Source organism: Fusarium keratoplasticum, chromosome 4, assembly GCF_025433545.1.
Source record: "Fusarium keratoplasticum isolate Fu6.1 chromosome 4, whole genome shotgun sequence".
Classification (NCBI taxonomy): Eukaryota; Fungi; Ascomycota; class Sordariomycetes; order Hypocreales; family Nectriaceae; genus Fusarium; species Fusarium keratoplasticum.
This window is the reverse complement of record NC_070532.1, coordinates 2008258-2025091: the sequence shown is the minus strand read 5'-3', so window position 1 is coordinate 2025091 and position 16834 is coordinate 2008258. Positions and strand designations below refer to the sequence as shown.

At 52.1% G+C, this 16834-nt stretch overlaps 5 protein-coding genes across 5 annotated transcripts; 2 read left to right on the top strand and 3 right to left on the bottom strand.

The window, feature by feature from the left end:
* Positions 1-1988: 1988 nt before the first annotated feature.
* Positions 1989-2630, bottom strand: NCS57_00571500 (uncharacterized protein; the record flags this gene model as incomplete). The annotated part of the gene is made up of 1 exon (XM_053055627.1): positions 1989-2630. One exon carries the CDS (start codon positions 2628-2630, stop codon positions 1989-1991), a length of 642 nt encoding a protein of 213 aa, XP_052914582.1.
* Positions 2631-4736: 2106 nt separating this feature from the next.
* On the bottom strand, positions 4737-5350 carry NCS57_00571400 (uncharacterized protein; the record flags this gene model as incomplete). The annotated part of the gene is made up of 2 exons (XM_053055626.1): positions 4737-5228; positions 5294-5350. The coding sequence occupies 2 exons, from the start codon at positions 5348-5350 to the stop codon at positions 4737-4739; spliced, it is 549 nt and encodes a 182-aa protein (XP_052914581.1).
* Positions 5351-10214: 4864 nt separating this feature from the next.
* NCS57_00571300 (uncharacterized protein) lies at positions 10215-10928 on the top strand (the record flags this gene model as incomplete). Its single annotated transcript, XM_053055625.1, has 1 exon — positions 10215-10928. One exon carries the CDS (start codon positions 10215-10217, stop codon positions 10926-10928), a length of 714 nt encoding a protein of 237 aa, XP_052914580.1.
* Positions 10929-12226: 1298 nt separating this feature from the next.
* Positions 12227-13373, top strand: NCS57_00571200 (uncharacterized protein; the record flags this gene model as incomplete). The annotated part of the gene is made up of 2 exons (XM_053055624.1): positions 12227-12582; positions 12638-13373. 2 exons carry the CDS (start codon positions 12227-12229, stop codon positions 13371-13373), a joined length of 1092 nt encoding a protein of 363 aa, XP_052914579.1.
* A 787-nt stretch (positions 13374-14160) lies between these two features.
* NCS57_00571100 (CFEM domain-containing protein) lies at positions 14161-15446 on the bottom strand (the record flags this gene model as incomplete). Its single annotated transcript, XM_053055623.1, has 4 exons — positions 14161-14232; positions 14284-15080; positions 15130-15313; positions 15366-15446. 4 exons carry the CDS (start codon positions 15444-15446, stop codon positions 14161-14163), a joined length of 1134 nt encoding a protein of 377 aa, XP_052914578.1.
* Positions 15447-16834: the final 1388 nt, after the last annotated feature.

Genomic DNA, 16834 nt, shown 5'->3' with positions numbered 1-16834 from the left:
ACAGACGGGTTCCCCCACTTCCTCGCGTCCATCAACAATGACAAACGGCCTTTAACCAACGACTCTCTCTTGTTCTTTTCTGACCTGTCTCGTCGGCCAGTTTATTCACTCACCCAAGACTCCCCCCCGAGGATGTCAAGCCACACGGGGGACGCCTCAGTTTCACCAATGTGTGTCCCCCCTGTGTGCTTCCGAGAGAGCTCAGATTCGGCAGTCAACCTAACATGTCTGTCGATGAGACCTGTCGTTTGCCTCTGCTCGTATATGCCGCGGCCATGTTGTACATGGCAAGGCCTCATGGCTGCTGAAGAAAAACACCGCAGAGAAACCCTTCTCGCGGCCGGCCCTTGCTCTCCCTCTCACGTCCCATGATCCGCGTCTAATCAAACAGCCATGTCCATGCCCGGGGTCAACGTCCCATTCTCTGTCCCATTGCGCACATACCCACGCGCACTCCGAGCTCGTAGCACTTCCCTGCCTGTCAAAATCCTAACGCCGAAGAGTTCCCTTCCCAGTCAGTCGCCTTGGACTCCTTTGGGCTTGTCCTCCCGTCCCTATCTAGAAGCCTCGCTTGGAGCCCTGGACTCTGTCGATCCTCCTTTCGGTACTGCCTCAGGAGTTTGCCCGTCCAAGGCCGAATCGTCATGGCTTTTTTTTCCCACTCCTACCGTCATCACTACTGTCGCTTGCCGGGGATCGTCACCAGTCCCGTGGGAAGACATCGGGGCTTACTCCCATTTCGACTCTTGCGCCCGTACATTGTTTGGTAATCCCACGTTTGTTTCTCCGGCTCGTCCCTGAAATAGCCTTCCGTCAGTGACACGCATATTGTACTAATAGCCTAAATCACCGTGAGGACAAATGTTTCGCGTCTTGCAGATATGCCCCGGCGTTCGCCTACCTATGTACCAACGGCCAACCGCAGCATTGGGACCGGTTGATTTCGGCTCCCCCGATACCAGTATGCGGTACTATGTCAGCAGCTCTTTAGCATTAGGGTCGTTGGGTGGTTTGCCAATGTCATTATGCCCGTCTAGGGTAACATTGTCAAAGCTCTCATTGTTGAGTTCAGCACTGATATTCTCTAGGGCTAGCAACCTGGTTATTATATTATATATCTCGACTGTGACCGTGCGTTCTAGTGCTTATATCTCATGTGGTCTGGAGTGGTAAATAAATACTCATAGATATATGGGACATGGTTGCTGTTGAGGTTGTCCACATCTGGCATCCTCTCCCATCCTCACCGTTATGGCCAGGTACCTTTTAGAGGACTTGTAGTAACTTGACAGCATCTTCCCACCAGCAATAGGATAGTTAATCACATATGCGAGAGCCGGGCATTTAACACGCAGGTGCGAGTATCTTCACCACAAACTCACTCACGATTAGGTATGACATGTCGACACTGAGCAGGCATCTTCCAGGTGGCAGGCCAGGTATAATCTAAACCGCCTCGCCTAACCAATTCGCTGAAAATACGACCTTGAATGAATCAAGTGATCAACTCGTGCCAATTTACTGGCGAAATGAGGTATGATGACATGCAAATCTTGCTCCCAGGTCCCAAACGATGACACTCAGTGTCTGCTCGACCTAGAAAGATAATCACCCATCCTAGCTATTACTAGAATTGGCCGAGTCCAGGATACCATTCTTAGTCGGAATAGAAGAATAGAACAGAGTTGGCCAACAATAGTGTCTATGGGAGGACATAGAGTGGTTGCGAGAGTGAGACAATAGCGACCAGGCAATCAATGCGTGCCGAAAGTAACAATGTCTCTACAAACATGAGTGTTGTAGGGCTTTTTGACCTTTATTCAACGAAACAAAGCAACAAATACAAAGCCCGCAGGACGGGAGTATGCCTTTTGTCCCAAACGACACTCATCAAACGAACTCAACCAAACAAACCAAAGCAAAGGCTGGGGTATTGTATCTTGTTCAAACCAAACGCCCACGCGCCGAAATGATTCAGCTGCTCCATGCTATAGCTTTGAGTGTTTTCCCTCCACGACGTTGTATACCTTATTCACAGCCTCTTCTATGCTTCCGCCCACATCCAAACTGGCAGTTACGAGGCTGATGTCCTCTAGTCTATGCCGTGTCCCCGAAGGGATGATGATCCGGCTGTGCTTGGTCATGCCTCGCAGTATATCAACGTTGGTAAGCTTGGCTTTGTTGCCTTGAACTCGCTCTGGCCTCGTCAGGCGTTCCTCCAGGGTGTGCTGATCACAGTCGACATTGATCCAAAACATGGAGATATCGGTCCCGCGGACGATATCGAGGTGCTCATCCAAAACTTTGCGGTCTCCTTCGTTGTTCCCCAGACAAGCCGTCATCAACACGACACACCCTCGGTCTGCCATCTTTCGGATCTCCTTAAAGATGACCTGGCGAAGTTGCTGCCTTAGGTAGTAGTGATTCAGACCTCGATCAGGGTATATTTTCTGTACCGGGTCGATTATGAAGTGATTGTCGATGACCAGTGTATCCTGACTGGCCACCCTCGACTGCAGGTTGTTGAGAATGGTCAGTTTCCCCGTGCCAGGGAAGCCATTTAGGACAATGACTTTGCCCCTAGGGGTGACTCCAGCTGGAGCCACTTTCTCGATTTTATCAATGGTCATGTTGACTCTTGGAAATTCTCTTTGTGACGTGTTGTGTGGTTGTCAATAAGACGAGGACTGCTGTCGGTAAGCTTAGAACGTTGGAGATACGAGTTTGAGCAATGGTAATGTGATGATGGATAGACGAGACATCGCGTCAGAATGGGCTCTGAAGTAGATAGGCTTTATATACCCGCAGTATCTAGGTAACAATGAGTCAGAAACGTGTAAACGCCAAAGCCATCTTTCAAGTGATGTATCCAAACGTTGCATTTGAACGCCCCGAAAAACTTAGACGTCACGCGGAAGGAGCGGCAGAAAAGTTTATCAAACCTCAGAAGAATAGTCATGGTTTTATCTTTTGGAGTAATTCTAGATGATACCATATTTCCAAACGGCTAGAAAAGGTAGTTCGACAACTTGACTACATGGTGAAGGTTGTATCGGTCAATCATACTGGTGGGCATCTATATGAAGACGTGGTTTTTCTTTCTGAACGAGTGTCTTTGTAACTTGTTTGAATTAATAGTCTTTCTTTGTTCCCAGACAGAGTATAATCTGTCCGTTACTTAACTCACGTTATATCTACTCAGTTGTGGTTGTCCCGCCTCGCACACCTCCTCACACTTCCCGCCTGCTCTGGTGGGCGAGCTTTTTGTATATGCAGGCTGGACGCCGATTAGGTCTCAATTTCTTACATGTTATATGTGAAGTGTTCTTTGATGATACTCTTGATAATATTCTTCAGCCCTTATCTTGTTATTGAAATGGCACCCGAGGGATTGTGTGGCAGGGAGAAGTCTTAAGTAGAAAGACAGGGCTTTGCATATTCCCCTTCACTGTACGGGCCAAAGTCAAAAGAAGAAAGAGGAGACAGCAATTGATACAACTTAATCCATATTCAGCATCCGACTCAGACGCGTGTCACATTGCGGCGAGGCCATCTCCAGGTCCCACCACCTGGATGGCCACAATGGCAGAGCGGGATCGCTACGTATAAGTACAGTGGATTCAAAGGGTATTTAGATACTTCAATCATCCCATATCACAATATTTCCAGTGGGTGATACCTCCAAACTAAAAGGGGAAAAAGGCACATTGCGAACTGTTCATTCCATCCGTCTAGAGATAACACCAGGCACAGAACATGTAAAAGTAGAGCAAGGGGCCTAATTGCAGCGAATTTCTGACAAGCAAGCAGAAGCCCGCATATAATATTTTGCGCCTAAACCTCCAAATTGAGAAGAAAGACGTCAGGAATTGCCTTGGTATCTCGCTGACCTCAAGCTCCCTGAGAGCGCCGAGGTCGTGTACCAGAATTCCCGGGCTGGAACAAGCCAGCCACCAACGCACGCGCGCTTAAAGAAGACCAACAAAGCGCAGTAGACGGACTTGAAGATGATTATGATGAATATAGAGGCGGATAGTACTAAGTGGTAAGGATATGTCGTAGGTATTGTCTCATGTACTAAAAACCCGTTATTCAGACTGCTCTGGGCTCGCGACATCTCAATCTCACAACATAGATGAGAATAGACAACAAAACGAATACACGAAGCATTCCATTTAAAAGATAAGATAAAAGAAATCTATTAACTCTCGATTTTTAAGTCTTTCCATGTCCGCATCAGTCTGGCAATCTCAGCTCCCATCCGTAGTCGACACATCCGAAGTATCATAAACTTGAGAACCAATAGCACGTAATCGTAACATCCATCGTCAACAAACGTCAAGTACTACCCCTGGCGCGTCAGGCTGCACATTTGCGTTCCCAAGTAGGACGCTACCGACCCCTCCCTGGCGTCATGACGAGGACACATGCCTACAGCATCGGAATCGGCGTTATTAGAGTGCTCGGCGGGAGCGATAAAGAACCTTGGGGGATGATGGGCGAAGGACTAGGTGGACAAGACGCAAGAGGAAACCCCGAAAAGATTCAAGTTGTAAATGTGCCAGCTCTTGGAGCAACAGGCGGGCCGGCTTTCCACTCTCGTCGCAAGACTGAGAACCCCAGAACGAAACTATAAGAGGAGTACACTGGGAGATGCCCCACGTTTCAGAGGCAAATCCAAAAGAAAAAGGGAAAAGGGAGGGTATAAGCGCGATCAGGCTGCTGGCGACCGTTTTCTACTGGTTGATCTTTTCGTTGACAGCGTTGGTTGCCTCGGCCTTCTTCTGGTGCAGGAAGGAGCTGATCCAAGAGAGAGTCTCGTTGCTAACGACAAGCGCAGTGATAACGGCGGCCTTTCCGTGGGCGACGAGGCCTGGTTGCTCGTTCTTCTTGTATTCCGAGCTGTACACTTCAAAGACGTGGTCCCGGCCCTCGAGGCCCTTGTGGTAGGGGAGAAGGATGAGGCCCTTGGTATCGTTGTAGAGCTCCTCGGTGGGCTTCATGACAACGGGGAATTTCTCGTCGATGCGGTCGAGGGTCTTGTCGCCGAGGGAGTCGACCTTCTGGACGTAAGGCGAGACATACTGGTAGGGCCTTTGGAACCAGGGAAGAACAGGAGCGGCAAAGGTCTGGTAAGCGGCGTCGCTGAGCTGGATAGACCTCTGTCCGTATTCGTTGGACTTGAAAGTGTGGACGCCGTCGCTAATGACGGGGTAGTTGAGGAGATGCTATCGCGCCTCCATGTTAGTCGCGAAGTCGGAGCATGTGATGTGACAAGACCAATGACACATACCTGGAGGAACGCCGAGTGAGCAGCGCTCACATCACCATTGACCTGAGGGGAAGACATCGTGATGATTTTGTGTGTATGATGGGCGAGGAGCCGGTATAAGCGGGAACTGATTTATGGTTGGGGAATAGATAAGCCAAATGGGCTGAGTCGATCGAGTCGCGGCAGGTGTCGGACTGATATGACGACAGGGTGACGAAGTACCGCGAGATAGCAAGGGGAACCCTGAGCAAGAGAGGAGGGACAGGCGAGGATGGAAGGGCTTTTAGCTGACAGAAAAGGAAGAGGAGATGATGAGAAGACAAGATGCAGCAGTGGAAGGGGTCCAGCGGAGGCTAAAAAGGAGACGAGGGAGAGACAAAACAGCTCCGAGCGGGAGGGCAGTGATATGGATATGTAAGAGGAGGTATGGATGGTGGGACGCCACAAGCAGGCCAGGTTCCGGCCGCGAACGCAGGCAGAGTGTAGGAAGGTAGCAATTAAGTTGATGTCCGTATCAGGGAATTGGGGGTAGAGCAAGGTAAGGGAGGATGTACCTCAACCGCTGGAGATGCCGTCCATTAGGCGTGTAAATGGTAGCTTTTTGCCATCGCGAGCTACCTCATCCACCCAACCCATCCATGGCAGCGTTAGCATGTGCATGCGCATGCGGGTGAGCATGTGCTGGTACTCTAGCGGGTATCGATTCCAGCTATTCTTGGTGGGTGGGGTACCTTTTGGTTCGCCTCAGTCTTGTACCTGTGGCTGGTCCCTGGCTCCGTCAGCTGTCTCTCATATGTTCCTGGGGCGTTGTTGAGTCTCCCTTTTGATATGGCATTTGATCCTCATTGCTGTTATTTTTCCGCTGATTGCCTCGAGCTGGTGTTTCAGTCCCTGCTTCTTGCAAAGCCACACGCACGCACGTCTTCTCACGGCCTGTGACAATCAGATCAAAAACCTCACAAGGTATTGCGCGTGGTGGGGTGCTGTTGGGCCGCTGTGACACCATCGGTGCTGGAGCAGAGAGTGGTTCCACTCAGCCGCACACTCTGAAGCCCCCATTCCTTTTGCTGGGCAGCCTGAGCTGTTGTGTTCTTCCTTCCATCCCTGTCGAGGCTCTTGTTTGCTCTTGCCTGCTCTTGCGCTTGCTCATGTCCCCTGTTGATCTGGCATGTGAAAGTGGCTCCTCTTCCCCTCCACCAAGACAAGACACAGAGTAAGAGACCTTTTTTTGTTCATCCACTCTCAGTTTCATCAACCCGTTCGCTCTCCCAACAAAGCAAAAGTCATCTGCCGAGTCCTTCGCCCTTCCATTGCCTGCAGCTATGACATTCGCCAGCATTCAACGCCACGTAACCCTTGGCGTTGATCACAGATTGCGCCTAGCCGCGACGGGTGAGATGTGCTCGTTCTGGTAATTCGGACGGGACTTGGCGCTGGGATGGATCAAATGGATCGGTGATCCTGATCCTGACCCAGGGCTTTCTGCCGGCTTGTGAATCGGAGTATTTTGACCTCGCGTCTTCTCCAACCGGGATCTGTATACGCGAGAACCCGAGAGCCAAATGTGAGAACCGTAGAAGCGCCTGCAGCTATACTACGCTACAACCTCATTCCTCGTCATGATTGCGTTTCAACCGGGTCCGTGTTGGCGCACAAGCGCTTGGTCAGTGGCTGTCGTCAAAGGCGCGCCTCCAATCTCCATCCGCGCCTTATCTCTTCATTCGTCTCCCTTCTCCCTCGTGCTCGGCGTGGAATGGCACAGTGATTGGCTCTCCGCCAACAGATTTGCCCTGTTAGACATGGCGCACAGATATCATCGAGGCATTGGACCCGACAAGCATGGAACCGTGCTTCTGCGCCAACCGCTCTCTGCATTGGAGGGTTTGAGCCCGAGTATGCTCAATTACTCACTACTACGACATCTCTACTACGTAGTAGACGCACCCGCGCGAAAACAAGCCGGATACGGTGTCGTCTCTGGCCGGTTGGCTTGGCTCAACTCTTCTGGATTGCTGCGTTGAGGCGAAAACAGAGAAATTGATAAGGGACGTCCCGCCCCCATGCCCAACTTGGCGGGATTCGTTCCAGCTGCTGCCGCGGCTACACGACGATATCAGGCACGAGCTTGATGAATGGCCTCGGGTGCCAAGCCAGGTGGTCGAGTTGATTCTAGAAAAGCGGCCCTGTTCTCGGTCGCTTAGTCCCGTGGTCACGAATTCGCTTCCTATTTCAACCTCTTCTCCTTTGCCGCATCACGTTGATGGCATCGCCAATGCCTTATCGACCGACCAAGGGCCCCACGGAACCCTTGTAACCCGGACTGAACCCCCTGCTGCGTGGCATGCACCTCCGGCGTTCCCCTGTCGCTGAAGTCGTCAGTCCCGCGATGCGATGCCCCACGGCCCACTGGCAGCCACATTCACATGTCAAAAACCTGACCAAATATTGCTGCTACTGTCGCGATGCGAGACACGGCCAGGCCAGGCAAGGGATTCAAACATGTCCCCGGAAGCTTCATACGAAAAAAGCAGGCCAATGGGACCGGCCGTCCGTCCCTTGTTGTGTAACCCTCCGACAGCCGGTCCCGGTTCCTGATGCATCGGCCTCAATCATGAGCCTCGAGTAACGGACCTGGCTCGGAGCACCGACCAGTGCTGATAATGGCATGTTCGACGACAGGCCGTCACCTCATCCGCTCGTCCATCACGTCCTCGACCTGTGTGTTTGCTCGCGCATTGGATCGCTTCGGTGAGTTTCGCGACAGATGGTTTCGCTACATGGAAACGAAGTCGCAATGAGGTGATGGCTGTCGGGACAAAGGGTCCCTTCCCCGTGGAGTTTACCCCATGCGCAACTGAACTTACTCTCTTTCTAGGTAGGTGATGGGGCATTATCCGAGACCGACTATCTTAGATCCCGCATCTCCAAGTTTACACTCTCCGGCTTTCATTTCTCGGCGCGTCCTCGACAGAGCAGAGCCAGCCTGGGGCATGCCGGGTAACCGTGTCGGTGAGGTCTTCCCGGAGCAATCTCCCGCGATCGACTTGGCAAGTGAGGACACAGACACGCCATCATTCCTCTTGGGCGGGCGATGCAGATTTTGGAAGGAGGGGTGACAAGCGCTACGTGCAACATCAACAGCGCCGCTCGACCAATTTCCAATGAAGGCTGACTGCAGAAACCTTAAGGGCCAAGGTGATTGATTGTATGGTTTCCGATGAGTCCGGCTTGGACTTTTGGATGCTATACCCTGCTCTGTTGGTTTCTTTTTTCTGGGTTCATGCGAGGCTTTGATCGCGTTTCTTTTCCCATCTTGGTGAGCATTGAGGAGAGCCTGCTGACTTGTCCGTGATGTGTGTGCCATAAAACGCAAATCTGGTCCGACATGTCAACGGTCAACCAAGCAAACATGCATGCTCCGATGGTCGCTAACGATACTCGACACTCTGCATGCGCAGTCGGGCGCTGGGAGGGCACGTGGCTGAGTCCTTCTTGGACAGATGCAGGTTTCGATGTCGTTGAGTGAGAATCATGTCCTGTCGCGATGGTTCAACCCCAGGATGATCAAGGCGACAACCTCAGCCAGCTGGTGTGGGGCAGATGTTGACCGGTCACTCCCTGCATTGGGCTAAGAGATAGCCCTATGGAGGCGTTGTAGATCTGGCTGCTATCTCTCTGGTTGGCGAGGATCCCCAGGATACAAAAACCCCTCGAGTCGGCGTGTTTCCGAGCTTTGCAGTTCATGGCGGGCGGTTCCTCGAACATAAGCGAGGCAAGTTCGTTCTGCATGGACGCGGCGCAAGCCATGAGAACGCCTCGCCAACGCACTGCTGACAGTGAAGAGAAGAGTTGACGAGCCGCCGAACTCTGGCTGCCATGGATCCGAGATGATCATTGACGAGCACTACCCGGGCTTTGCTTCGTGATTGGCTGGGTTTCAGGCCTCGGGTTAATCAGCCATGGAAACAAGTGGCATCGGGAGAGGTTCACGAGCATATGGTTTGCACATGTTTGTGGTATCAAGGAGTGAGGAATTGAAAGATGCCGACTTCCAGATCAAGGTGTATCATTTCCTCGGCATCGGTGATCACCCAGCCCTGAAACTCTGTATAAATCAGGTTGTGAGCATCATCTCGATGTATTCATGTATAAATTGACTACCCTATACCACCACCTTGGACTTGGTGGCGAAGCAACCCGTTCAGCACAAGCATGTGAGCCACTTCTTCTTCTTCTTCTTCTTTGAAGAGGCAGATGTGTTGTGTTGGGAGTAGTTATCGTATGTGAATGGATACAGAGAACCCATGTTTGTGTTCCCTCGGCGGTGTCTTTGACGGGTTGTTTGTTGTCGTGATATCGGGTCTACTACGTTGAACAACATATCAAGGAATTACACTACAGCCTAGGGAGAAGCCATATCTTGCCTTGACTCAACGCTAGGCCGCCCTAGAAACAATCATACCAACGGAAAACTGATAAGCATACATTGTCTCAACTTCCCGGTGAGTTTCATGGCTGGCACACCGGGCGCCTTGGTTCCGTGCTCACATGCCCACAAAGATGAGTCGCCTTCCCAAGCAGTCATTTGATCTTCCGGAGCAAAAATCAAAAGATCGCGGCTACTGGAGTGTCAATTCGGCGGCGTGATTGGGCGCGCGGCTGTTCGCTGACATCTTTTTCAACACCAGACCCTGGTTTGCTCTGCCTGTCATGAGGGCATGATGGCTTCATCGCCGTGTAATCGTTGGGCTTGTCCGCCACAAAAGAAAAAAAGAAAAGAAAAAAAAAACGAGGCTGGCGGGCGAGACATGATGTCTCGCATGTAAGAGCCAAGCCCCTTTTCACGCTCGATTTGTATATATATGAACTTGAACCCGACTGTCTTTCCGTCCATCGTCTTGTGCAATAGCTCTCTCGCAACTTGGCCATTACTTGACGGAAAATGAAGTTCCACACACCACTCACTTGGATACTTCTCGCCTCCCCCTCGCTCAGTCAAACACCCGGCAACGAGACTCATCTCCAGTGGTCGATATGCGATCGCGATCCGGAGACGGTGCTCGAGAAGCTGGGCGATTATGTTCGCCCCCCATATAAGCGGAACCCCATCACCTACTTTGACACTCTGCCCCCGTCACATGCCCAGAGGGGCGTCATGTTTCGCACAAAGATAAACAAAGGCTCGCCATTCTCCGTTATAAAGGTGCGCTTCAACGAAAAGCCAATGTACACGCCGCCGACAGCCGAGTGCGTGTGGGATCGCTACGGTGATCGCGTGCTGTATACATGTGGCGAGCGATACTCGCTGAGCGGGGAGAAACGCAGGATCTGGAGCGACGAGCAGGTGCGTTTTGCAGAGACGTACCACGAGATCAACTGGGATGGACTCGTTCCGTATGGACCGTTTCCAGACGGCAAGTGGAAGGTAGAGATCCTGGGTCGCAAGGCCAAGCTGGATGATGTCGAGGCTGGGACGTTGCACCTGATGGAGATTGAGATGTCTGTATATGAAGATGAAGCTGAGTACATGTACCGGAAAGTCACTGAGCATCTTTTTGGGCATGGAGTGGTACTCTGCAATCCGCAGTCGCCCAAGACTTTGCGACTATTCCATGAGATGGGCTACTTAGGGGGTGATGAGGCAGAGGAGCTGTAGTAAGGGTCTGTTCAAGAGGGAGGAAGTAATGGTGTATTCGAGGATATGGTTCTTCTGGGATTCTAGATACAGCCTTTTCTTACTTGTAATCACTGACGTGGACTTGCGACTGGCCTAGGGTTTAGCACTGCGGTGTTATGTGGCACTGGCTTTTACTCTGCCGGCATTGTGGCATAAAGTCTGTATCTCTCTGCCATGATATCATCTGCAAAAGGCGGAGTTACATATGGCACAAGCTGCGCCCATTCGTCAAGTCTTAGCAGTCCCCGTGCTTTGATCTCGACAAAGTCCGAAACCGGGAGAGGTGCTGCCCCCCATTCGACCAGTCAGTGTCAGGGTTTGTAAGAACCTTGAACTGATAGCTGCTGTATATGTTCAATATCCCTTAAGAACACACCAAGCTATCGACAGTACGAGTCACTGGCTGGATTTGATTGAAGAGTGCCGTCGCTTCAGCATCCATGCACAAGACGTAAGCTGAGCAGCGCATGATGGGCACACTTAGCTGTCATGATGGACCTGCATGCAACTCATCTGTCGCTTATCGATTAGCAGCCGAGATATCAGATCATGATGCATGATGCACTAGAACGCCGTTTCTTGTGGCCAGGTTCGATGCTAAACCGTTTGCTAAGAGCCCATACCCATCATGGGCAAGGGAGGTATCCACTGTTGTCATGATGTGGCTGCTGGCGTCGATGCAACCTCGGTTTTATCGCCTGGGTACTTTATCGTCGATAGGGTTTATATGGGGTATATGCCAATTTACTTGTATTTGTGACTTTCGGACTTGAACGTCAACATATTCGGTGCATGTTGGTGATGCTTGTTTCTAGTGGTTTCAAGTGTGGTTCCTGATGCAACGCCAAGCACTCCATAGCGATTGATTAGACTTGACGCAAAGAGCAGAAACGAGAACCTCCTAGTACATTCTATATAAACCCCCCAAAAAGCCAAGAAACCTCAAAATCAATATGAAGAGAAGTGAGCACTTGTTCAGCTTCGGGAATGAAAGAAGCCCACCAACCATCTCGTCACCCTTAGTAATCGCGCCTCTTTAGCCGACGATTGGGTCAGCCTTACCAAACCACAAGCGCAAGCCTCTGCTGATGTAAAAGTGACAAACCTCACCAACTTTTTTTCTCCACCGGCTGAATCGCAATGGGCAATTGGACAATGGCGCTGCTTCGACGTATTTCTAACCCGTCGTCGCATTTGTCTTTGCTTGGGAAAGCATCTTCTCATCGTTACCCCTCTCGCATCTATTTAAGTCCCCCTCGTCGGCCGCCGTCTTGGACATGACCCTCTTTCGAAACACCATCATCTCACTCTTGGTTGCTCTGACTGCCATTGTACTCTTCCAGTATCGTATCCAAGACACCGCGACTGTCGCCTTTGAGTTTATAAAGACACTGGCCCCCGCTGCTTTTTTGATCTCCAACAACAAAACAAACACAAACACAGACCACCACCTCTACGCCACAGAAATGTCCGTCTCTCGAGCCATCCGCAAGGTCTTCCTCGCCATTGAGCAGTCCGAGGGCGCTGGTGCCCGCGTCCGACGCTCAATCGGCACTCCTCAGCTGCGAAACTTCTCGCCCTTTCTCATGCTCGACCACTTCTCCATCAAGCCCGGCGCTGGTTTCCCTGATCAGTATGTGTTCCTCCATTACCCCCCACTTCCCGTCTCATCACTAACACCCCCAAAGTCCCCACCGAGGCCAGGAGACCATCACCTATCTCCTCGAGGGTGGCGTTGACCATGAGGATTTCGCCGGTAACAAGGGCACCATCCACGCTGGTGATCTTCAGTTCATGACTGCTGGCAAGGGAATCGTTCACAGCGAGATGCCCGCCCAGAACTTTGACACCAACGTCGGTCTCCAGCTGTGGGTCGATCTGCCCAGCAACCTCAAGGCCTGCGAGCCTCGCTACCGCGATCTCCGCGCCTCCGAGATCCCCATCGCCAAGGTCGACGACGACCGAGTGACCGTCAAGGTTATCTCCGGCCAGAGCCACGGCATCGACTCCGTCAAGGACCTCGCCTACACCCCTGTCTGGATCCTCGACATTGAGATCCGCCCTGGCGGAAAGATCACCCAGCCTCTTCCCCAGAACTGGAATGCCTTTGCCTACACCCTCGAGGGCGACGTGATTGTTGGAAAGGATGACCAGCGCCGAGTCGTTGAGCAGTTCCACAACATCGTCTTTGAGCCCCAGGGCGACGTCGTCCACTTCGAGGTTGACCCTGACGCGACCAAGCCTGCACGACTGGCTCTTATTGCTGGCACCCCTCTCGACCAGCCTGTCGTCCAGTACGGCCCATTTGTCTTGACCTCCAAGGAGGAGGTGGCCAAGGCTCTGTTCGACTACCAAACCCACTCCAACGGTTTCGAGCGAGCAAAGGACTGGGAGAGCGAGATTGGAAAGTCCATGTTGCACTAGACTGGCCCTTGAAAGGCCTTCAAGTTGCCATCACAGGTACAGGCGTTGTTGGTACAGGGTTTAAAATTATCGGTCTTTACTTGTTTTTGATATCAAAGCTGCGAGCGTCTGAATTGGAGAACAGCGGGCTCACAGAAACCAGCTAGTATTTAAATAAGAATCTACTTAAATATCTAAATGAATCACTTCGAAACAACCATGCCCTTGTTCATGTCCTAGGTGTAGACACGCCCCCAACTTAGCCTCTGTCCAGTTCAAGACTCATCCCTTCACATGTCACACAAGTCACCTCTCACAGCATCAGGAAACCATCGTGGTCAAAAAGATTATCTATTAATGTTTCTCAATGAATGCGAGAAGAAAATCCTCCACCGAAGTCAGGCCGTAGGCCGGGTATCACACTCCCCAGAACCCATGTGTTGCTCTGAGAGATGACACACGTCTTGCGCGACGGCATCACAACGTCTGCCGCCTCCCATCGTCATCTCCCAAGTCAACGCCCCTTCCTCATCGTCACACTCAACTTCGAGATCCCTTCCCTCTAGCATTTCGTCATTTCCATTACAACGAAAGATAAGCCGTATGCGTCATTAAAACCTCCCAAAAACCGAACCGTCATGTTCATTCACCTCGTTTTCATTTCTCCTTTCCGAAGATTGTCCCGAAGCCGAATTCCTGCACCAAGGAAATATGTTACGGGGTCCCAAAGATCGAGGTACAGACGGGAATTATGTATCAAACATGTGCAACGTGAAAACATCAAGCATTAGGCAACAGCATCCCTCATTTACAGAAGGAGCATAGCAAGACCGGCGGCGGCAAGGACGCCAGCAGGGGCAGCGGTCATCTGAGGAACAGCCTGCGATTTGGTTAGTGATTGATATCAGGGTAATGAAATGGGAATACGTACAGCGTTGCCAGTGCTAGTGGTCTCGCTGGCCTCACCAGTGCCAGTGGCAGTACCAGTCTCACTGGACTCGCCGGTCTCGCCAGTCTCGGTGGAATCCTCAGTCTCGGTGGCGGAACCAGTCTTGACAGTCTTAGTGGTCAGAGTTCGGACGATCTCAGTGCCATCGGAAGTGAGAGTGGTGACATCGGCCTCCTCATCACCAGTAGCAGTCTTGGTCACCAGAGTGCTGACAATCTTAGTGCCGCCAGAGGTGAAGGTGGTAACCTTCTCGTCCTCGTCGCCGGTGGCAGTCTCAGTCTCCAGGGTTCGGACGATCTCGGTACCGTCAGAGGTGAAAGTGGTAACTTGGGCACCAGCGGCACCGATGGTGGTCTCGCCGGTGGTGGTGACAACATCGCCATCAGAGTTAGTGAAGACGCTGGTGTAGGTGGACACAGTCTCCTCAGTCTTAGCAGCACCGATGGTGGTCTCGCCAGTGGTGGTGACAACATCACCATCAGAGTTGGTGAAGACGCTGGTGTAAGTGGACACAGTCTCCTGAGTCTTAGCGGCACCGATGGTGGTCTCGCCGGTGGTGGTGACAACATCACCATCAGAGTTGGTGAAGACGCTGGTGTAGGTGGACACGGTCTCCTCATCCTCGGTCTCACTAGCGGCAGCGCTGATGGTAGAAACGGCAGAAACGATGGTGGAGTCACCAGAAACAATGGTGCTGAGGACGGTTCGGACAATGCCAGTCGCAGTGGGTGTGGCGGAGACGGAGCCAGAAGCGCCGGTGGTGATCGCAACGCCAGCCTCTGTGAAGAATGTCAGATGCATGTATGTCAAGAGGGGTGATAAACTTACGTCGGCAGACAGAGAGACCGTACTCCAGAACCTGAGCGGCCTGCTCCTCGTTACAAATAGCACGAGAGCAGTCACGGAGACCGTAGATGAAGTTCTGGTTAGTGCAAAGACACTGAAGATCACCAGTGTCACAGCCAAGCTCCGAAGACTTCTCAGCACTGATCATGTTGCCGGCACAGGTTTGCTATAAAAGGTCAACAAATGTCCAGACTTCCAGTTGCTCAGACAAAACTTACACCACACTGGGGAAGGTCACCGGCGCTCTGAGCAACAACGGTGGCGGCAAGGCCGAAGACAGAGAGGATCGTGGACTTCATATTGACGAATGTGCTTGTTGACGAGTCGACGGAAAATCGAGGTCTGCTGGCGAGTTAGTTGAGTTCGGGGAAGCCTTGTTAACGAGAGAGATGGCGTGAACGAAGGTGGGTGTGAGGGAGATGTGAACACGGGCTGGGCCAGGGGATATAAACGTGGGATGAGTGAATCACTGCGGCAGTGCAAGCAGCTTTACACTTGAAAAACCAAGCGGGCCGGAGGCCTGCTTCTGAAAACGTAGACGGTGTTTGCGTGAGACAAGGCCAGGGGATCTGTACCACACCATGTATGGAAGTGCCGAGAGGAACGAGAGTGGGAATTGGGTAGCCTGAGGCGTGGGAACACCATGTAATGCAATCTCCAGTCTCGATGCCCCAGCGCGAGAGCACAAGGACCGAGCCCAAATGAGGCAAGAATGACGGGAAGGAAACAATGCCAGCAGCACCGAAGGCGGAGCTGAGCAGAGACGAGGCGGTAGGATCGCGACTTACCGTGATGGTAACTGATATGTGACTGGGGCACAAACGAAGGCGTTGGACTCGAGGGAGTGCGAGAGTTGAGCTCAAGGGAGAAGCGTGTGAGAGGATGTGGAGGTGTAGGAATGAGAAAGTTCTCGAGGCTGGTGATGAGAGGTGGAACAAGAGGGAGGGCGAGGAGGAGCCGTTGTTTTAAAGACGGGAAGGAGGGAGGGAGCGCAGCAACTAGAATCTTGGCGGCACTTGCATGCAGTGCTTGCCAGCTGCGAGGAAAGTGCCAACCAGCCTAGTGAACTGGGGTTCCCGGGTTGGCACTGGCGGTCTACTTGGTACTGGCAGGGAAGGAAGGCGCGGCTTGAGCTTGCACAGATGCACCTCAGTCTCGAAGCTCGTCACAAGTGGGCACCTATCTCGAGGAGGCGGCCGGGAGTGGCCAACGCTAGTAGCAAGCTCCAGCTGCTGGAGCTAAAGGTACGTAGTACCTCAACTCCACAAGCCGGCCGGCCTGTGTAGACAACCTCGACGGGAGGCCCCCCATGTTGACTCTGATGTGGGTTTTCTGCGGGGATTCTTGTCAATGACGAGAGTGAATCATTGAGTCAAGCAATCGCATCTGCCTAATTCGCCTCGGTGCGCAAACTGAAAGCCAGGGCAGCATCAAGCAAAAATGTGTTCGACAGAGCTTGCTGTTGTCGTCTGTGAGCGATACACATGAGGTCAGACCATGGCCGGCAGGCGAGGGTGACCCCTGCCAGCATTTACGGCCCCACCAAACAGGCTAGGTACCAGATAACAACTCATCCACGTCAGGTGGTGTAAGTCCCGTTGTTTGTTTTACATTAGGTGTTCAGGCAATGTATCCGTACAGTGCATTGTCATGCCCAAGAGCTTTCAGGCTGGAGGCTGGGACGTTT